Source organism: Corvus moneduloides, chromosome 16 (genome assembly GCF_009650955.1).
Source record: "Corvus moneduloides isolate bCorMon1 chromosome 16, bCorMon1.pri, whole genome shotgun sequence".
In the NCBI taxonomy this organism is placed as follows: domain Eukaryota; kingdom Metazoa; phylum Chordata; class Aves; order Passeriformes; family Corvidae; genus Corvus; species Corvus moneduloides.
The window spans coordinates 13,405,679-13,429,430 of NC_045491.1; the positions used below are offsets into that span (position 1 = coordinate 13,405,679).

Below are 23,752 nucleotides of genomic sequence, written 5' to 3' on the forward strand. Positions count from 1 at the left end.
AACTACTGCTGCTACAAAAGCTAAACACAACCTCTGTACCTGGTCAAGGTGTTAACTGAGCCTTTTCATTGTCAAAGTTGGAGTAGCCTAGAATATGGGCTGTACAGTTCTTCCCTCGGGATCATCCCCCAAACCTTTCCATTTCTCAAGATTCCACTGGGATAGCAAAATACACAAATGTTTGAAGGTTCTGACTGGGAGTCAAAAAGTTACCACTATATTCTAATTTTTTTCCTCTTACAACCTGATTCCTTTAGAAACTAAAACTGTGTAGAGAAGCTCTGTCTCCTTAATCTTAGAAAGTACTATCATGAAATGAATGAAGTACTAGATTTTAAAAAATGTATGCTTCTATAAAATTATTTAATGGAAAATTAAATTCTGGCAAGATACTATTATATTTTATATGCAATCAAAACCTTAATTTTTAGTATATATCTCTAGTAATCTTCAATAAGAGAAAATAATTTGAATAAAACTATAGTGGTTTTCATTGTTTAATCATAAAATAGAAGATATTATAGTCCACAATATAATAAAAAACCCTCTCCAGCTACAGAAGCTCACATTTTATATTTTGTGGTTTTTTACTGCTCATTCTAAATTTTCATTCTTTAATAAACATGTTTACAATTAAATCAAATCTGTACCTATGCTATTTTAGGATAACCTAAGTACAAATATCAAGTATTACTCTCAAGTATTTGCCCAAAGAGAACTGAAAAATATATTGAACTATCTCTGTAGACACTACTGCTTTGAAAAAACTGAATGCTCCACATAGACATGCTAAAAATGTAAACTATTAGAATATCAGGATTTTATCAGGAGTAAGATTTCAGATCTGGAAGATACATAATTTCCACATGACAAAACCTTCTCTCTCCAATTTCATAAAACCCTAGGTATAACCACAGAACATGTAACACAAACTGATAGTGGGAGGAAAAAAAAAAAAACAACAAAATTATTTTTTACTACAAAGTGTTATTTGCAAAATACTTTGGAATATGCCTTATTTTATTAAAAAAATTTAAAAAAGGTAAAAAAAAGTCGGCTTCCAGTGATAAGGGATTTAATCCAGACAACAAAGAGGTCATTGGGAATCTTTCCGTAGTTTGGAGTGAGGTTTAAATTTGGCCCTGTGTATAGGAAGGGAATGGTGCTCAGAGCAGCATCCCTGTGTCCGTGTGTGTGTGCACGTGATGGATGGGGAACGTGTGTGTATATATGGATCCACCGCCATCCATGTATAAACACAACTCAGCCCTGCACAGGGACAGCAAGCAGCACAAGGGGGATGACTCTGCCTTTCAGACAGGGCTGCCTTCCTCCTGTCAGGGCTCTGCTCATTGCACTCCCAGACACACTTGCATAAATATCGCTGACAATGTTAATATGCGCGAAAGGAACATTTCTTTTACTCCGATCAAAGATGCAATAATCAAATCATAAAACACAAAACCAATAGCCAATCAATGTGAATAAGTCTGCCCATAGGCTTAATTCAAGCAAGCCATTCACTGAGCTATGTGATGGATCTGTCAAATCCAGTACAGCATTACAGACATACCAGCAACACCAAGTGAACATGCAATGACAAAATGACAATACGCCCCACTGCCATGCTCCGACTCCTTCTACCTCAGGAACACAAAACTGGATGACCTTGCTAGTTTCTCTTACTTCAGACTTAGATAGAACTCTAACAACTATTTTTATTTATTTATTTTTTTAAATATTGCATGAAAGATGAATAACAGCTGTACAAACATTTTATTGACATGTGATTTAGTGTCTTTTGTACATCTTTACAATTATCTTTTCCAAATATGCTCAGTTTAGAGAGTTTGCCAGGCAAGTTCCAGAATGATGAAGAACATATATAGACCAGTAGGTCCCCTTTTAGGACTTACACTGATTGGAAAACTTATCAGAAATATTTTAAATCTTGGCAAGTTAAACATAGCTTTTTTTGATCCACTTCTGCAAAGACCTTCCAATCTGTAAGTGCAATCTAGTATATGACAGATCACACAATGTAAAAATTGAATTCTGAATTTTTTTGAAGTTGTATCCAGTGATTGCATTGCTTCATAAATAAAACAAAATGTACCTGTTTCTTTGTTGTTCTTGTTTTATGATCCTAAGAAATGACTGGAGAGATCTGCCAGGCCTACCTCTATTGTGAAATTGGGTTTAGGAGTACGTGATCTGTCCTGACAAATACTTAGGGGTTTACATTGATTGGTTTAATGGTATTTCCTTGCCACCTGATTCTCCCCTGTGTTTCTGTTCCTTGCCTATTTCCAGCAATATTTCCAACTGTGACAAACAAGGATACCATTGCATTTCTTCACAATAGAGCCCTCTCACAGTAATCATTATCAATCGACTTGGTCTATTGATTCTGGAGTCCCAAATCTTTCTGTTAACCTTTATTTTTAATTTACCAAAAGATGTCTCCAATCTAAAGATTTCCTCTTTCCATCTCCTGACTTAAGAAGCATTTCAAATATGGAACATTGCCATTCATAACGGATATGAGTGGTGACCAAAAAATCACGCTTTTCTTATTTTTTAAGTTAGTATGAAGTATTATTTCCATGATATATCACTGCTTCAATAGTAAATACTCAGCGGTCCTCACTTACTGGGCATCATTTTTTACACAAACAGTAAATACAGTTCATGTGTAATTAAATTAAATAGAGCCTCATATGAACACTAAGTAAGTGTATAAGGAGATATGGAATCTTCAGTGTTGTGAGTGGAGAGCAGATGATCAATCATTACACTGAGAAAAAAAGATACAAGCAGTTGTACTGATGTATATTTCAGCACTTTCAATATTAGGAATTTCACAAAAGTAGCTAAGTTAAATTCATTTAAAAATGAACAAAAAGTTAATCAAATTAAACAAACTGTAGTTGTGAGTAATCAGAGGTATCCATGTTTGCACAAAGTTTCCCACATGCAAAGAAATGTTTGAGCAGATTGTTATTTGTTTTGTTCTCTATGCTAGTTTTGGGATTCTCTCGTAAAGAAATTCAGTTATGAGATTTGTAATTAAGACAAGAAACCTTATTCATTTGGGGGAAGCAGATCGAAGATGAGGGTTAACCACATTTAAAAAGAGAAGCTAAATTAAAAAAAAATCCAAAAGATATGAAATGCATTTAAGATATCTAAAATTATGCAAGCAAAGACAGGTTATTGTGATTCTAATTATACACAAAGTGTATCTGAAAATTAGACAATTTTTTAAAAAAAATAATTAAGGATTGTAACAACTGCATTACTACTGATGCCATCTCCAGCTTCCATTACAGAATTTAAGAGCACTATCTTCCTAAACAAATCCTTTACCTTTTTGGCAGCATAACTCTTTGTGATGTTGACTCTCTGCCCATAGCAGAACATGTGCCCAAGTGATATTTTATCTTACAGCCTTTGATCTGGCTTATGAGAAGGTACATCAATTCATAAGTAAAGCATTTAAAAGTCAGCTTGATACTGTTCAGTTTCTCTATGTAATGCATAGGTTTAATGAATAGAAATAAACAGCCTATAGAATGATCCAGGGACACCTGAGAGATAGCTGGCAAAACCTGGCTGGCCACAGGAGGTTATTTATAATTTTGTCCTTTTGGTTTAGTAGGCTTTTAGAAGCAGGAGTTGTTTTGCGTTACAAGCTCACAGAAAAACCCTAGAGCTGCGACATGCTGACAAACCTTTGTGGAAATGAAATGAAACTACTGAGTAGCACTTCACCTGTGCAGGTTCTCCTAAGTAGAAATAGTACATTGCCAACAAAGTGCACACAGCACAGATCTAGTTGATATTACTGACCCAAAATCAATAAAAAGTAGCTTGCTTACCTGTCTGACACAGCATGCCTCAGCCATACATGCAAATTACTTTATTCACATAACTTTAAAAAATGTATCTTCATTACCCAGAATAAGCACTTGAAAGGCAAATATGCATGCATAGCATTGTAACATTCATACCATGGGACTTGGTTCTAAAAATACAGAATCCATGAACAGCGCTTCAATCTAAGAAATTGTGCACTAGAATTTCTTAATCTCTTGATTTCTTTAAGAAACAGAAGCATTTATAACACTGTCTAATTTAGCATTTCAAGAAATTTTTCAATATGTATTTAAGACTTAAGAAATCATTTCCATGATTCCAAGGGAAAATTTTCTTGTATCAGGTATTGAGAAGCGTGACCTTACTTCTCACTGCCATCGTGCAGCAAATTATATGTGTGTCTCTGTCACCATATACACCCTCCCTTTACAAGGGAAAACTCCTCAAGGACTTGAAGAACATTAAAGATAGAATAGATTTTAAGGGTACAGTTTATGAAGGAAACGTTGGATAATCCTCCTTCTCATTACAAAATCATGCCCACACACTGCAAAGACTTAATTTTATGCAATTTGATAAAATCCTGTTCCTACTGAAGTCAACAGCAATTTAGACATTGACTTCCAAGGGGTTCCAACGGTCATCTTGCAGGAAGACACATTAATATATGTGACATCGCTCTTAGTTGATAAAAGTTAAGTCTTTGGATGTGTGCTGAATTTAATAATCTTCCACTCCTGATATTGTTTCCACCAAATGTGGTTTACATTTTGAGGATAAAAATACAGAGCAAAAGAAAAATAACTTTTTTTTTTCAAGTACTGAAAAAAATCAAATGCCTGGGAAGAAAGCAAATGGAAAAAAATACTGGTTTGCATTGGATATTTCAGGCTTAGACACAGTTCCTTCTCAATTTCCACTGACTAAAACAATGTCAATGAGAATTGAGGGCACTCAATACGTTCAAGGTTCTAAATCAGCTGAAATAATACTCCTAAGACAAATAATGATCCTTAGTAGCAGACCATCATGAATCTGTACATTTATTTATCTACATTGTACAAGGGTCACAGACGTTAACTGAATGATCTACAGCTTGGGAATGTGCACATCTCATGCCTGATTCTCAATTAAGGCCTAAAGTCTCTCAATTTATGGCTATTCATGGATTATCATAAAACAGCCTGCTTTAGAGATCACAATTATCTGCAGAGCAACAAGACAGTTATGAGACTTCAACAAGGCAAATTTATAGAATCATCTTCAACTTCCACTGGTCAAATATTTCTGAGCAGGAAAAGAGGTCTTACCTGTCACTGTAGGCAGCTGCAGTGGCAGTGGCAGGCTGGGCATACCGGTAGGCAGCATAACCACCCTGAAACACAAACTCAGGTTCTAACTGCATTGCTGTGGCACTTTAAATCACATTTTGCAACATTTGACAACAACTGAAAGAGTACAGTCATGCTGCAGTTCAGTTAAATGCATAGGAAATACTGCAGTGGAATGTTAAGGAAATATTTCGGTGAATTGTTAAGCAAAATCTAGCACCACAAACATTCTAAGATTTGTCCCAGAGATCAGGAGAAAGCAATGAACTATATTGATCAGTGTAAGCTTTTTTTACAAGACAATACTGTATTCTTCTCCAAGTTTTCAAGCAGCAATTGTTCTTATGAACAAAGTGTATGCATATTCACAAAGCAATGCTGAACTTAAAAGACAAACTCAGCTAATAATCAATTCTTTTTTTTGTACAAAATATGATTTATCATCCCTGGTTGATTAAACCTATGAATTTGTGCACTCAATTAACACTTAATGTTACATAGGTTTCCACTTTATACATAAAATTATAATGAAGAAGCAAAATTCTCTTCTTCCATGAATTAACATTCAGTTGTATGTAACAGTAATTCCAGCTGTTCAATTAAGCAAACAGGACAAACAAACACACATTGGAAAGGAATTGAGTGCAGTGATGCATTGATTATCAAACTGTGAAAACAGCAGAGCTTCCTGTTCAATGGACCACGGTGTTATATCAACCATTTCCAAATGATTTCAGCATGCCAATTAACAACCCCAGCCCAGGCCCGCTGATAACACAAACACGATTTACGTCCCAATTAGAATTCTCCCCCCCAGCACCCTCTGGGACAGAGGGCTGCTGTGGTGCCTTCCCCACCTACCCCCTCCCTAACAAAGAGCTGAATAAGATGGTATCAGCTCACTCAGCTTTGAATAAAATTCACTCTTTTGCTGAAGTGTTCCCTTTAATGGATTGATTTTTTTTTTTTTTTTTTTTTTTTTTTTTTTTTGGAAGGCTGCATTCACCCAAGATATTGTGCTGAAGCAGGAAGAATAGGCCACAATGTGTCAGCCTTTACTGTAACAGTAGAACATTTTTACTGCAGTAACTTTTGTGGGTTTTCTATTTTGATTTTGCAAATAGAAATTCGCTCTTTTCAGAAAAGCAATCTGAACTACTTTCACAAGCTATTTCCCCTTCTACCACTTTGCTTGGCAGAATGGCTTTCATCCCTACCACATGTAAACCTTTGTGGGTTTGAAGATTTGAAGCAGGTTGGGTTTGGAAATCAATCGTTCAGCTGACAATTGCCACATCACCCTAAGAATAAACACAAGTTTTACATACGCTGACAGCTCATTAGAAACTCCAGGCTTTGAATTGTCAGCTTATTTGAAGAACATTCTTTCTGATTTTTTTTCAAGTGCTCACACAGAGAACAGGACATGTCCCTTCCTGCTCCTGGCCAGCTCCCTGCCAGCAGCAATTGTGTCACACAAGCCCTGGGATCAGGCAGGAATAAGCATCTCCTAATGCCCCTCGTGCCCTCTCCTCTGCTCCTCTGTGCACACAGAGGCAGTGAGACAAAGCACCTTCTCATTTCAGACCCTTTGGTTTTTATAAACCAGCAGAAGGCTATCACTGTCAGAAATGCAGAACAGGCACACATTGCTGCAGATATGTACATTCAGGCCTTCAGATACCAAATAATGTCACCAGGTACAAACTAAGCCAATAGCCAGCGAGGCTGAGAGGAGATAAATTCAAACTGCACACTCGGGCTGGCCTGTGTCAATGGAAGAGAGGTGAGAGATGATACTAATTTATCTGTTCTCCCCTCCTGGTTTTTGAGGGCTAAATAGGACACCTTTATTTCCCTTTTTTTTCTTTTTTTCCCCCTGATACTGAACTTGTTTTCGTGATCCAGTCCCGGCAATGTGTGGCAGATCTGCAGTTTGACACGGTTCTGTTCACCAGGGTGTCCAACTCCTTTGTTTGTCCTGATGTTCACTCCTAAAACCCCTGACTTAAAAGTGAGAGCCACTCCAAGTCAATCCAACTCTGCATGTAACAGCTCCCACCATGGTATGGGATTGAGAACAGGCCACCACAAGCAGTTCTGAATGGGAGAAAAAGGAGACAGGCTGTTCCCACAGCAGCAGATCTGAAATCTGGTGGGCTCCGTGAGGATTGGTTTTCTATCCTTTATTTTACTATCACCAAAAATTGGTCAGTGTGTGAGGAGAGACCCTTTCTTGCTCCCTAAACATAAGAGCTACATTCCTTTTATGCTTACATTTTGATTTGCTTTCAAAGAATTTCTGCTGAACAGGGAAGCTTGACTCTGAGCTTTATTAAGATGTTTTGGATTCAGCAATCAGTCTGACATTTATGAGAGCCCTGGCAAGAATAAGTATAAAGCAATACAAATAAAAAGAGATTGATGGCATTGAATTTACCTGAAATCGCTGGAGAACTAAAAAAGCAGGATGTGTTTGGTTATCAGGGAAAACCTAATTCCCTACCATCCCATGTCATGAATTCATCATTTTAAAATAAACTAGCATAAATTACATGTTAATATATGCTTAAGCAAATTATTTTTATGGGGTTTGTATTCTGCAGTTTTGGTGTTGTACTAAGTTTTCTCATTGTTTTACTTCAATTACTTCAGGTGATTTTTGATTTTCTTCTGCTGGAAGAAAATACTTGGAGGTACACTTTACATTGGGAATTGAGGTGGGAATCTGCTTCAAACCCCTGAATTGAACTTCTGTGACAAGAGCTACTTGACAATTTTTGTCTGATTTTGAATTTGGCTAGTATTTTAGATTAAGAATACACCAGTAATCTTCACTACATATACATCTCTTGAGTAACATTATATATTTATCCTCATGCTTTAGACTATATTGCAAAATAAAATACTTAGAACAAAATTATGTAATAATTACATAAAAATAACAATTTTCAGCTCCTATATATTAGAAATGTTTTAGGAATTCTTTTTTTCCCTTATATTTATATTCAGGCAGAAAGTACCTGACTTTTATGCTTTGCATATTATTTTGAAAATAATAAATTCAGATACTATAAGGAAAAAATGCTACTGCCTTATCTGTGCTCCCATATTTGCTACTTCCAGAACAATGATCAAACAGTGTTACAGCAGCTTTAGTTTTAAAAACTAATAGTATCACTCTGAGACTTTGCAACTGAATCTGGAAAATAAAATGCAACTGGTGGACTGTTTTTGCCATTTGTACACACAGAATCCATTTTCTCTCATAATTATTCGAGTATCAGTATGATTTTACATGAGTCTACATTTGGCATGGTGATGTTTTTCCATCAGTGGGTGTCATACCTGTGGTAACTTATTGCCATACACAGGCTCCTGCAACACTGCTCTATAAAGAAACAGAAATGGAATGATTTGAATGAGGAAGGAAGGATGGAAAGAAAGATGTAAGGAAGGAATTTAGGCAAATTCCCCAGAGAAATTCATTAGAATTTTCCTCTCAATGTTTTATACATCTCTGGCTCAGGCAAACAGAAAAATAGTAGTGGGGTCTGTCAGAAATTAGTTGCTGATTCTTGTAGAGAAATTTTAATTTTAGAACAAAATCACACACATTTTGAACAAGATGATAAAATGGAAATGAACAGAAAATTAAATACAACTGAATTTTAAAATAAAGTGTGTATATCTACAGTAAGGCTAACTTTCACAAAAAACTTACCCAGACAGAATCTAGAGATCACAAAACCATGTACACATGTGTGCACCTCCTCATAAAACAGCCAAATTATGTTTTTCTCGTGATCTCAGATGTACTGACACACAAAGTGACTCTAAATGATGAGTATTTTTTGTTATTTTTTTTCTATTAGCTACATATTTAATATCTCATATGAATGTTGAGAGTTAATTTTCCTCAATTTATACCTCCTATACTTCCTTTCACTCAAGGATCTCAGAGTATTTTGTGAACATAAATTAATCAAGGTTCCAAACCTTCTCTAGTATTGAGAATTAGACCTGCCTTATTAAATACAAATAGAAGAATGGTATTAAAAATTACAAGAATTACACCCAGAGCTGCAGAATATAGAAGTTGTCAGTTCCTTTTCCTCCACTCACATGCTGTTGAGATTTAAACAGCATTTGTTCTGCCCACCGAGTAAAACTTGGACTGAGAGAATTAAAAAGCATCAATCCACCCCTAATTTGTGCAGGCTCAAATGCCAGAACAGGCCTGTGTGCAACCTTTGGGGCATTTCTGTATCATGTTCCCAGAGGTAGCTTCTGCCTCACAGAAACTCTTGGTAAAATATCCAGGCACCACCTGCATTAATTCCAGCCAAATACAATCACCAGGACTGGTCTGGTACCTTTTTGAAGGTACTGTTTGTATCACAAAGATGAGATGAAAAGACATTTCATCCCTACCTATCCAAACTTTTTAAAGGGTATCAAGGAGTGTTCCAGCACACAGAGCAGTGGAAAGAACAACCCACTGCTCCCTGGGGACCCTTTTGCCCTTGGCAAAGTCATTTCTCCACTTGCTCTGTTTCTGTGAGTCACAGGAAATGGCACACCCTTCCATTCAGCTAAAACACAAAAAATCCTTGGGTCCTGAAACAAAAGCTTCAGTGCTATCTGCATATCCTAGCTTTTCACATCAGAACAGTAATGCCTTTTGGGGGACCTGATGGCTTTGAGGGACTTCTACCTCAGGGGAATGTTGCTTAGGTAATTACCTTGGCTTTTCCCTTGGGAAACAAATATATCCTCCATCCCCAATTCCATCCTAGCTTTGAGCTAAAGGTGATGGCAATAGCTATTAGGAAATAGTCTCATTCCATACCCCTGACCACAAAAATCTGCCTTATTCTTGCCCAGCAGCATTAAAAAAAAAAAAAAAAAAAGAAAAGAGAGAAAAGAAAAAAAATATAAAATAAAATAAAAAAAGCAGAACCAAAGTTTTAAACCTATACTTGTCTATTTTACCATGGATTCTCTCCAGCTGCAGTATCCCAGGTCCAGAATCCTGGGAAGTTTGGAAAACCTTGCTGTGAGCAGCAGGACTGACTAATGGCCATGGTTAAACCATTACCCAGGTTCTTCTGAAGCTGGTGGTGACAGGGTGTGGAAGGTTCTTGTGTTTCCGAGCCTTCTGAGCCACATTTTAGGTGTGGATTGATGACTGACACATTCTGAAAACATTCTTTATGACAATGGCAATGAAAAAAAGGGAACAGATTTAAGATAAAGCAGAGCAAAAGTGTAGAGCTATTATTCTAACTGCATATTTCTGAGACTGTTACTATTTTTTGCTTCATTTTGTGGAATGTATTTTCTTATTTTCACAGGTGTCAATCTTCATCTAAGAACTTCTATATTTGCTGGCAGGCAACTTTAATTCTCTTTTAATGACTTTTTCTCTTAGTGAATCAATACTTAATTTTAAAAGGTCTTCTTTACTTCCTAATAATCTCCTTTATTTTTCCTACTCAAAGGCACATTTTAAAGGGAATTCAATAGCTCAGCTATTTCAGAAGGATTATTACATTCCATATGGAATTATACGAAATATAGAATATATTATATTACATCTAGAATCATGGCTGTTGATTTTTCACTTTAGACTGTACTTTCCACCCGTTTTTATATATGTAATCTCTTCTATTCCACTGGTTAGTATTGAGCAGCTCTGGATATTTGCTGTTCTTGGTTCACCCTGCAGTTTTTACCCAGCCAGTATCTTTCTGTATCTCCCCTCCCTCCTTTCCCCTAAATCTATGGTTTCTCTCACCAAAGGCTCTGTTGATCCCAAGTTATGCAAAGAATAGCACAGTCCATATTTCTATTGTTTCTCAATGCAATCAGAGAAGGATGAAACCCACTCTGACATACCCATTAATGAATATTTTTGATCTGACTTTTCACTACTGTGTGCCTCTTGTTTTGCTTTCTGTGGTATTTCTAAGGCTTCTTTCTCTCCAATCTACTATTAAACCCTACATCGTTTAAATGTTTTTTCTCCTTTTTTCACAGAGCATTTGTCATTTCACAGAGCTTCAGCTTTGCACTTAAAATGAAAAGCCAAGTAGAACTATGTCATAAACAATTGGGATTTAATAAATAACTCGGTCTGCTGGAAACTGCTACACTAAGAACTAATACACTGTGAATTTTAAGGTTTCACTTGATTTATGCCAGTTCTTTCTATCTCTCGCTCCCTCTCCTGCAAATGGTTTATATGAAAGAAGGCACAAATGTGAAGAAAAATTATTTATAAAATAAAAAGATTTGTATATTATAAAGAAATTAAATTTCCAGAAGAGTGTTTTAATTGTCATCTGCTATAAACATTCTGTTGCATTAAGAGAACTAAGATATGCAATCAGAAATACAAAGCTGCAACTGGTGAAAAGCAGTGTAGTTATTCCATTTCCTAATGCACACAACTATTGCAGACAACAAAACTGATGCTATAGGATTAGGAATTTACTCAGTATCTTTCTCATTGAAATCACCCTCCATTTGGAAACAAAATGTTAAGGTCTGTGAGAGGGTGTGAGGCCACTTAAAAATAATATTGTCAGTCACTAAAGAGACATTCCTGGCTTTCAGCAGCAGTGGGTTCCAAACCTACAAATTCCTCCAGTAACATTTAGTTCCCACCTATTCTCTCCCACTGAGCCCTCCTGAGAAAGATGTCTTCTTGCCCTGCAGATTTCTGGGTTGGTAAACTGAGCAAAATGGTAGTCAAACTCTTTGGACAGCTTGAAGAAACATGAAAATTGGAAGCCACACTTGAAGAAATTCCACACTGTAACATGTGTCCCATGCAGCTCCAAAATTGTGCAGCAACAGGTCTGGGTGAGATTAGAGCCACTTACTTGGCTTGAGCAAACCTTTGGCCAGTGGGTGATTCTTGTGTTGTAAACAATACCTTACTGACAACAGCACTGAGTACACAGGGAGAGGACTTTACCCTTGCTAATTTATTTTAAATACGTTTTTAAGCTGCACAAATGAATTTTCAGATAAGGATTGGCCTTTCCATCTCCATCAGAAAAACAAAACCTGCTTCATCCATAAATTCAAATTGTTTTCTTTCTTTACATAAAACTTACTAACATCTGTTCCCTTGGGAATAGTTCTAGAAGATTCCTGATAATGATCACAAGGGATGTTTCCTAGCATTGCCTATTTAATTTTTAATATTCCTACAAATTTCAACTCATCTGTCTCATTTTATCTCAACTGAGACTGTACAAGTAGGTTACAGAAAGCTGTCTGGTGAAACAAAGACGTAACTTAGGACCAGACTGCCTTATTAAAATAATAACAAAAGTAAAATATTGCTTACTACCAGCGAAATATTTTTACATCTATACATAAGGTATAATACTTAATTATTTTAGAAGAGTGAAATTTAGCCTCAACCCCCTGAAACCTGTTGCATACTCAGACATATGAAGCCTCCTTTTGTACCCTCAAGATAAAAAGTTGGCAAGAAAAAATAATGTATGAAGCATGAAAAAAAAAAGGCAAAAACTTGTAAAAGCATTATTTAAAATTAAATTGGTGAACAATTAGGTACGATGGATCCAGGACTATGAATCTTTCCTAATAAATTATCCACTTGTATTGTGAAAAATCTCTACCCATCTCCTTTAAACTGAAACTACTGAATTGTAGAAGTGCAATTTTTGGAAGTCTACTCAGATTGCAGACAATAAATTGCCATATCTTAAACTTACTAAGCCATTAAGCTCTACTATCACCATGGCACCTATATATACCCAGTGTTGTCTGGACTTGGGAAACCTGTATCTCTCCATGAAGTACTTTCATACTTCAAGTATTCACAATATTCAGCTTGCCTTGATTTTTTTAAAAAAGAGCTTGTGGGGATTTGCAAAAGAATGTTTCTGCTTTGCTTTATATTTTCTTTGAACTTCAATTATGAAGGGAGACGCCCCTCCACACACGCACACACATTTTTCACATCTTTTTGCATTCATTCAGCATTTGATTGAAGAGTTAATTCAGCTCCACTGAACAATGATAGATGTAATGAACAGAAAGGTCTTCCAATGTGAGAGATATTCTTCTCAATTCTTTCTGACAGGCAAGGGATGGTAAATAGACAAAACAGAGTCAAGCTAGGCAGCAAACTTGTAAAAAGAATGACTCTGGTAATGTACAAGGACAGCATGCACATCAATGAATACTTACATAAATGTCTGCACCATAAAATCCATCCTGGTATACAACACTGCAAGGATGCACACACAAAGAAAAACATCCATATTAGTGCATTTCCACATGCAAATGCCACCAACCCCTGCACAGCTGAGGTTAGTCTCTCACAAGAACAGAGGGGAGGGGGAAGGAAGGCACTCTTCACATTGGTTAAGGAGGTTGGTAATAATTATCAGAAGTGAACCTGTACCAAATACATCATCTTATCAAGTATGCCAAATGCTTAGTCAAAGGAAGGCAAAGCATGGCAGGATTGGAAAAGACTTTTGATAAAGTTTGGGGGCATTTTTCTTCCCCCGTTTTTAGTTTTAAGAAACCACATATTGACAGCGTTTTTTTCTTTCCTATAAAAATTTTCAGTGGGCCAATCCTACATCCAGTTTCAATACCTTAGCAAAAAGCTGACTCTTGAAGTACTACTTTCTTGTCCTACAATTATGCTGACCCTCTGAAATAAAGGGTTACTTCTCATTACCTAGATGGCAAACAAAACACTGCCTAAATTGAACTAGTGAGAGGAGTGGGTGAAATAATTATGCTGGTGTTGTTCTACCCACTAGGTCAAATCTCAATATTCAATGTACACAGAGGTGAGAGAATCCATAGGTACTGCATTGTTGGCTCGATGCACATTTCCAGTAGTGACAGCAGATCTGTTGAGAATTTCATGGTGCTATTCTTATGAAAAAAAATATTAACTTTGCCTACTTGAGCATTTTACAGCTTTGGCAAACATGCCAGTGGTTCTGAGCTCCCCGTTTTGGTTGGTTGGATACATTACTACTACTCCTCTCAAAAAAATGTGGTAACGTTGCTGCTACCAGTTCACCCAGAGCTGGTCTCATTTCAGCTAAGATCAATCATCAGTGCAAACAGTGAAAGATTCTAACCCCTTCAAGATAAATGACACAGTATGACAAAGACAGCTTAAATGATTACACTAAATAAAACTGGAACTGCACAACAGTGGCCTACCAATTACACCCATTAGGTCATTCCTGCAATTTTACGTCCATTTGGCAATTCTGCAACTTAAGATTTGTATTTCCAATACCGGAATCAACCCAAGCTGTTTCAAGAGCTAAATATGAGAGCACACAATAGGGTTTTTTTGCAACAATATTCTCAATTTCGGAATACTTTTATCTAGGAATAATAGTTATTACCAAGTTTCTAGCCTAAACCATTTTGCAATTCCAACAAGAATTTTCATGTCAGAAATATAAGTGATCTATTAAGGTCAATGACCAAACCCCACAGGGCTGAGCTGGTATGTGTCAAGTCAGAATCACTTGAGAAAATCAAATATGCATACATGCACACAGCAACATGGATAAAACCACACTGATGATAAAAGTTTGCTAAGGAACAATAATGGGTGAAAACTCAGCTCCACTTAAAGTGGAGTGTCTGCCATTTGTTTCAGTAGGGTCAGACCTTTAGCCACATATTTTCCAATTTACTATGTCTGCAGAGCAAAATACGCAAAACCTGGTCTACACTGGCAGCTTGCAGAGAGCCTGTTATTTACACTGCAGTGTACCTTCATTTTGGTTTTGGTTTGGATGCTCTGATTATTTTAAAACACTTCATGTTTTTCTTTACCTGTGTGCACGTAAGAAATAAAGCATTCCACACGACTGTGAGGAAGGAGCACACAATCATGAACAGCATGGAAAGACTTGGATGAGATGACATAAAAAGAATGCTGAGTTTACTGGAGATGAAGGCCCCACAGCCACAACCCTCGGGTCCTCATATCCCTGTGCCACTCCTGCTGGAGATGGGGGAGGAGTTGGGGGAAGGTGGTTTAGGTTCTACCTCTGTTTATAACCATCTAACTGCATTTCAGTAGGAAATAAATCAAATTCATTTTTCAAGTCAAGTCTGTTTTGCCCATGATGGCAGTTGGCAAAAAATGTCCCTGTCTTTATCTGAACCCAGGAGATTTTCCAGCCTCCTTTCTTCCCCTGCACTCTTGAGAAGGGGGAAGGAGAGCACAGCTGGGTGAGGGTCTGGCAGCCAGCCGAGGTCAACCCATCACTGTACATTTAAACATCCTACTCTGAATTGCTACTAAATATTGCTATTCAGAAAATAATGTTTTTGAGAGAGCATGTGTAGAAAGGGAAACTTTTTTCTTCCTCCTCTTGGTGATCTGTGGATATACAGCAAAGATGAATAGGGACTGATAAATTTTTCATTCCTAGGTGCAGCTGGTTGTAATCTTGGACAGGTTCATTCATCCACCTCAGTCTTCCTTCCAGTCATGTACAGACAGAAACTTATTTTGAGTTCTAAATGAAACCACTTCATAAACACTATGCTGAAAAATGTGCCCATCACTAAAATGAGACATATATGCATAACTCCATCATTAAACACGGCCAATATTAAGATGAAGTGACAATCAGGCAAATGAGTCCCTGGACTTGCACTACAAAAAAAATATCAGCTGATTTTATCTTATTTCCTCCCCATGATCTTGTATTATGACAGTGATAATAAATAAAAACCCTTCTGCTTCTCCCGAACTTTAAGGAAAAGTAATTCTTCACACTTCCATAGGTTTTTCAGAGAATATTTCCTCTATTCAGCGTCCTTGTCATTCATTGATTCCTGACCAAATCTTACCAGGGGAGTCAAATGTATATTCTAACAGCACCCTTCAGGAGAAGGACAAAGTGTAAACCACCAAGAACTATGTTTTGCTTTTCCTTCCTTTAGTGTGTAAGTTTCCAAGGATTTTTTTTTGTTAATTTGGTTTAATTTGCTTGGCTTATATCCCCCTTTTCTCTCTGAAGCTCTAGGCAGAAAAAAAATGTCTTGAGCATGGGAAGAGACTGAAGGCATCACACAGGGACCCATCTTACAACAGCTCCTTTTACACTTTATATTTAAAAAATTATTTTGGTAGAGAGGTAAATCTTGTGCTCCTTGTAAAACAACACAGTGTTTTCAAATAGCCACATCACTGAAATCTGAATTACTTCACCCAAGGAATGGATATGTTAATGCACTTCCTGGAGGCATTAAAAGAACAACAAATTTGGGGGATTTATTCAGATGTATTTTATTATCTTATTGTCCTAAGGAAAACTCAGAGAAGTGAGAAATCTTGATTTAATAAGAAAATGTGCATCTAAATAATATGTGCATCTAAATAATGGCAATATGTGCATCTAAATAATGGCAATCATTTCCTGAAATTATTTTTCCCTGAATAGGAAACTCTTTCCTCACCAAGTATTATTCATCTGACTTTCATGGGTTTAGCTCCTTTATTTAAGTCTCTGTGTCCTATAATCACTTTTTGTAACTATATTAACATGAACTCTTTACTAGTTTAGATTCCACCTTTACAATATCCTGGGAGAGCTACATTTGTCTTCATTATCATTTTTCTGTCCTCAAAAGGATTGAGTTGAATAATCTATCAATGACATAAAAAGACAGTCTCTTGATTGAACAAACCTTAGCTGAGTAACTTCCCAGCAGCTGAGGGTCCATGGCCCTCAGCCACACACATCCTGCACAGGGCAATGCACCCAACCTTAAGCCCATCCAGAGCGATGGATTCAGGGGAACAAATGGGCATCACACCCCTGATGTGCTTCCTTGGCACAGGAACTGTCACAGTTCACCATCACCTCTCAAGAACAACTACAAGAAAGCAGCCAAGGAACAAGAGTTCTCTGTTTTCTGATTGCTGGGACGGTCACCCTCACTGTCCTACACTGTCCAGCTCTTGGTCTGGAAATCACCTTTTACACGAACCCTTCAATCTAAGGCCTTCATGAGACAAATGATAGAAGAGATGCAACTACAGCCTTGTTTAAACCAAAGGCAGAATTAAAGCAACACCTTTCAACACTCTAACAACACAGTTTTAAGTGTTGTAAACATAGAATTGAAACTCTTGTAAGAGGCAGCTTCAACTTTCTAAAATGTTCTCTAATTCAAGTTTCTTGCCTTTCCAGTTTCAGCATTTTCTGCCATGGACAAGTTAAATCATCTGCTTTGGGAAACTGACTGAGGGCATTGCTGCAGAGAACAAAGCTGGCAGACATGAATCAATATGTGCTGGCAAAAACCACTTTTTGTTTCAACAATTGCACGTACACAGAGTCCTAAGTAAGAGGAAGTTTACGTGAGCCCAAGGAAATATAGTGGGAAAAACCCATAACAACCAGAGGAGATATAGTAGCTCATACTAATCTTCTTAAATTTAGAATTCAGAATAAGGGTTGGAAAATAAAGCTGTATTTTCATTTTGAATCAGTTAGCAAGTAGCACTTGAGAATGTTTATTTTAACAAGGGGAACAAGTTTCTGAATAGTCTCTGTTATTTCTCCTCCACACTCCCCACAGATTCTCAATTCTATTTAGGGTTGGGTTTGGGGTTTTTTTTAACCGTTCTTTTCAAACAGAAAAAAGCATCTTGCTTTCCCCTGCTTTCCCAGGAAAGACAGCAGAGGAGGAGATACAGACTGAAAGGTAATTCTCTGTTAGCTTCATCAGAACTGAAAGGAGCAGACAGGAAATGTGAAGACAAAGTCATCACACACTAAACGTGTGAAGAATTTAAGGCAAAGGATACTGAAACAGAAAGGCTTCTCATTAGTTTCACTACTCCTGCTACCTACTACTGCTCTACTACCTGATATACTGTGACACTGGGTTTTCTTGACAACAGATTAAAGATCTCTTGTTTCCCTCTCCTGCTGCATCATTTGAGTTTAAGCTCTCCATGCAGTGTAGACCTCCAAACTCTAAATTTCAGCATTCAGTATTCTCACACAAACCAAGCTTTACTCCTCATTTCAGTGTCAGTGGGGTTTTATGGTACATACATTACTTACACATAGTTATAAGTAAGCTGCACATTCTCATATTTCAAGGCATTAGAGATGATGCCACAGATGCTAAAAGTGAAGTACTTTCCATGAGCTAATAAACAAGATGACATCTCAAGGAATTAGTGAAATGTCTCACTCAGAAGTAAAGGATCCATTAATTATTGGGGTAGTGCCATGTATCTCATGAACAGTAATTCCATTTTCAAATGACACATTTTAAAGCACATGTGCTGTTCTTTTATTTATAAGAAAAAAATGGCCTTAAATATGGTTATACCCAACAATTTCTGTCAGACCTAGCAAACCTGCCTGCTGCTCCCCAGTAAGTGGGAGGCACAGCAGAAGGCACCTTTTAATAGGAACCACCATAACTCATCCTGCCTTATGACCACAAGACCTAGAGGTTAGATCAAGATCTAAGGTTAATGAAATAAAAGAAAGTAAACAAAGGTAATTGCAATCTCCAGCTTTATATTTTGCAACTACACATAGGTTCCTTCTTGAAAAGAAATATTTTTCTAACTAAACAGTGATGGAATTTAATGTAAATTTATTATTAAAATTATATCTGTCATTAGAGAAAATAATTGTCTTTTTTTTTTTTTTAATGACTGAAAATACTTAAGTAAGAAACTGTTTACTTGACTGTAAGGCTGGGCTCCTTCCTTGAGTGAAAAATAAGAAATTGCTACTAAATTAATTGCAAAAGAGCATTCAAAACTTATTCCATTTTTCTTATCAACAAATGATATTCCAAGTTGTTTGCTTCCTTCTCTAAGCTGATTGATTCTCCGTGATCTCTTTATTATCTCAGTAATTTCCCTTGACTTCTATTCACGTTGTGACTGAAAACCACATTCTCAATTTATTTTCATTGATTAAGGATTTTTTTTCTGATGGAAATTCCTTACTGCTTCTTTGATGGGTCACAGGACAGAATAGCTGAGCAGAGAACAAAGTATCACACAGAAATTCCACGTTACACTCTTGTATCAGTGAAGATACCAACATGAGATCTAATATGCCAGGCCAAAGAAATTATGGCAGAATAAAGCTTTATTACCCCAGCTGTGGATCAGTGCAACAGAGATATGTATAATGTCCACACTGATCCATGAATTACTAAAGTGGGCAATTCAGAAAGCAGGGCCTTCCTGTAAAGCACAGGTGGATGGAGAAAATTAAATATCTGAACTAAGACCTACATGAATTAAGACTGGGCTTAGTCACTGCAAACTTTTGCAGTTTCAAATGATGTTTTCTGGCAAGGTGAGCCCTAGATTAGCAAGGGCTCCTCTCAGACAGCTGGAAGCCATCAGAGTAATGAGGTGATGGGACCTGTGACCGGTGCAATGCACGGCTCCCTCTGAAGCCAGATTTGGCACGAGCATGAAGGGAATGAGCTTCAGCCAACCAGTCAAACCACCCTGCAGAGGAGTGTGAGAGTGCTGAGCTGACCTCTTGGAAACCAGTTCAAGTTGGAGCACTGCTGGGCCTGACTGCAAGACTTCTGTACTGACTTACAGCAGGAGTTCTCTGTGCTTACACATCTAACTTACTGCTGAAGATGCTGACAATCAGCAGTACCATTACATGAGGATATATATGTGCTACACTTGGAAATGTAATTCTTTCTACTGAGTCACTGAACTAATTATAATAATGTGTGTACCACACATGTATACACATAGAGCACCCACGTGTAGCCTCTAAAATTAAGGCAAATTAAAGTTACTTATTAGTAAGGAACTATTTACTCATTTTGCAAATACTAACCAAAAAATATTGTCCAATCCAAAAACTGTCACACACAGCTGGTAATTATTTTCTTATATGCCTTTATGACTTTGTATTTAACTAAGGTGTGATGTTAATGACATAATGAAACTGAGTGGCCCACCTTGTTATCTCACTACATATTGCACTCTATGTTCAAATTGAGTAATTTATTTTTAAACAAGGTAGAGATGGAGAGTCTGCTTTCTTTAGATGCAGTATCCATTTGGTAGCTGAGGAATTCTGATTGAAATCTGAATGCAGGGCATGCTAAGCTTGCTTCCTTCATCACCATGTACAAATGCCTGGACTGACTCTAACTGAGAGTATGGCAACTATAGGATAACTTTGGTGGGACACCATCCTTGCCCAAAGGTTACTCAGGCAAACTTCAGAAAAGAGTCTGTTCCTCCAGCAGTAGCAATACTGTTTTGCTTAATAAACTACACAAAACACTCAAATGAAATCACAGAATACACTTTTACAAAATAACCCGGTTCTGTGGCATCATTTTTATACTAGTTTTTAGAACACTTTATTTCTTTGAGATGATCACTCCCCAACATGAGGAATGGTCAACGTGCCTTTCTTATATATCCCTGAAAACTCAGCCCAAAGGGAGCCAAGGAGCTGCTGAATGGGATTTTAGTGAGGGCAGGGAGAGATAAAGAGGGGGGGAGAGAGAGAGACAGACAGATCACCTTCTCTCACTGCCTGTGCCAACCCTTCCTGATGCCTTTCCAGAAAGATCCAGAAGCTCTATAGAGATGTAGTGGCAAAACAACTTTAAGTTTTTATGACAAAATATTACTCTGGCCTGGGATCTGCTAAGTTTTTTGATTTTCTAGATTTTCCAATTTCTTAATAGCTGAAAATCTTTTGCCAGTGTTATTAGGGGTTCTAAGTATGACATGCAGCATACAAAGCCTTTCTGTGACAGCCTTTGCAGTGCTTCAGGAGAATTTGTTTCTTCTTCCTTTCCCCTAAAAATATACATAAAACCCAAACAATCTTCTGAAATAAAGAAGATTATAGAGTCTCTAGAAATTAATACTATAAACTCCTCTTCTTGGTTCCTTAGTTGGTTCCTTACTACTTGGTTTTAGTAAATGCAGATCACCGACAGTGAAATCTTAAGGCATTATTTAAGCAAACAAAACCCATGGTCCTAAGAGAAGCACCCCAGATTTCTATCATGGCGAAGATGGCAACTACAAAAACTAAGCAAACTGCAATTAAAAAAAAAAAAAAAATATATATATATATATCTCTATATCTATAAATACAGCACTAAGCTTTTGGGTGCAGAGAACTTTCAGCAGGCGATTTGAAGAAAAATAAGTTAACTCGATCCAACCTCCTTAATAACCAGATGTTTGCAATCATCAAAAATATACCTTTAGCCGAAACAATCTCTCTGTTCCAGAGCGCTCCGTTTGCAGGAGCATTTACATAACAATATGTGACATCTGAAATGCTTAAGGCCACCAAGCATGGCAGTACAAATTACAGTCATTTTTCAAGCCGCTGTGCGAGGCGCCGGTGCCGGGCAGGCACGACCCGCATGCAGCAGGGCCGGGAACCGTGCCCAGGCTCCCGGGATCCATGCTGAGCCAGAGGTGAGGGAAGCCGAGCTCCTTACCCGCCGTAGGCTGGAATGGGAGGAGGGGGAGCTGCTGCACGGAACGTGTTGTACACTGTGCGACCTCGGCCTCGTAGGTGGGCACCTCTGTACGCAGCAGCTGCAGTCGCAGCAGGGTAGGGAAATCCTGGCACTGCAGAGGGAAAAAACAGCGGTTAACGCGCGATGTCCGTGTTCCGAAGCAAGCAGTGGGGTTGTGGTTATAGAAAAGCTTGCCTGTAGCTGGACGAGGGAGTCGCCAAAGTCTTTTAAGTCATCTTTTCACACAAATCTCTGCATGCAAACAGCAGGCAGCAAACTGGGAATTTGGATGGCAGCGTCATATATGGATCGGAGTTTCTCAGAAGACACTATTAAAAAGAGCGTTGACTGGTTCAGCCAACACTGCTACCAGGAGACTCCTGAGGTCCAAGTTCAGGCTCAAATTTATAATGTCAGAGATATTTGCATCACATTATTGGATCTGTCTTCTAAAGTCAGCCCTGTTTTGAGTGGGGCTGAGACATTAGAGACTTAGGTGACCTCAAGTCATCTAAATTATCCACTGGTTTTGCCAATGGAACAGAGCCTTGCTTTTGCTCAAGAGTTGATTATGAACTGGCTCTTAACTGTGCAATAATGGAAAGAGTTTTCCCTCTCTTTTCTCTTTTTTTTGGGCTTGCACCACGTACATAACAGTACCTTTTATTCCTTCAAAGGCAAGACTTGCATATTTTAGGAATACATCTGAATCCAGGTAATATTCCGACCAAATAGAAATAACTTAATATATAACAAAGAAAATAATTCAGACATTTTAGTATTGTCATCGGAACTGTGAACATTAATTACCATTCCATGTGAGACTTAAAATATTTTAATCAAAAAACTGAAATCAAGAAATCAAACATTAATGCAGTATTAGAGGTTTTTGTTCTGTAAAACTTCTCTCTTGAAAAGTTCTGTAAAACATCTCTTGATAACTTTTTAATTGAAAGAATAATAATAAAACATCAAAACAACAAACAAAATTTCCCACTTTGCTTTCTCTGCCAGTTTTTTTAAGCAGTACTTTGTACATATATCGCGTGTCAACATTACAACAGGTATTTCTTGAATGAATCCATCAGTGAGACAGATAAAAATCAAATCCAGCTCTGTTGGCACTCAGCTTACATCAGATGTACTTCACTGTGTTGAATTTTTTTTTTCAATATGTAAATAAAGAAATAAAACAAATATTGCTTAGCAAAGCTCTAATAAAAAGCAAGCAAATGGAAATACTGATGTATAAAAAATTTCAAATCTGAAATATGCATTTATTTCAGTCTTCATTGAGCATCAAATTGTAAAGAAGCCTTGAACCTTGAAAAAAAGAAAATGAAAAAATTCACAACTTTTAGGCCTTGCTGGCTGAACATGTGAAGGCAAACACTGTAATTATGGTGATTTCTCTATTACTGCCTTTCTGCTGTAGCTTTGGGGCTTTGCTAGGTCCCTCACACTGACAAAAAGGTTACACAGTAATTCTGCTAAGATTTACATGTCTGTGATACAACATAAACCAATCTTATGGCAATACAAATAAATTAGATCTGTCTCAGAAAGTACAAATACCATATTTTATAAGGAATATGAAATGAATGTGTCAAAATCAGAGAGATGAACTTGCAGAACTTGATATTCTGTTGATAACTCTGCAAGCAACTGCATTTAAGAATTCTTAAAGGAATTGTACTGGAAAACATCTCTCTTATGGAAAAACAACATATACAATGTATATGTGAAATTTGGATGCTGTAAGTACTTTGTATATTCAACAAGATTGAGTATGGACTGGTGTAAATACAGTAGTGACAGAATTATGACCTTCTGTTGGAACCACTTAACTGTCGTCCTTTTCCTTTCCAAGTATACAGCCTTGTATAAAAAATAATGCAATATGCAAAGGAAAATGCAAAAGATAATTTTACATAATGTTCAAAGAAACTAAAGACCTACACACTCCCTCCAGTCTTACAACT

General features: G+C 37.2%; 1 protein-coding gene across 33 annotated transcripts in view; it reads right to left on the reverse strand.

Annotated features, from left to right (window-relative positions):
- The window catches only part of RBFOX1 (RNA binding fox-1 homolog 1), a 1,117,054-nt gene that overhangs the window by 25,560 nt on the left and 1,067,742 nt on the right, over positions 1–23,752 (reverse strand). For 30 of the 33 annotated variants that reach the window (XM_032125552.1, XM_032125546.1, XM_032125560.1 and 27 more), the window contains 3 exons: positions 21,750–21,882; positions 13,446–13,485; positions 5,190–5,254 (listed from right to left, as the gene is read on the reverse strand). In XM_032125552.1, coding sequence (XP_031981443.1) covers positions 5,190–5,254; positions 13,446–13,485; positions 21,750–21,882 — 238 coding nt within the window. The remainder of the gene's footprint in view (positions 1–5,189; positions 5,255–13,445; positions 13,486–21,749; positions 21,883–23,752) is intronic. The other 3 variants (XM_032125555.1, XM_032125554.1, XM_032125551.1) reach the window with 1 other exon arrangement.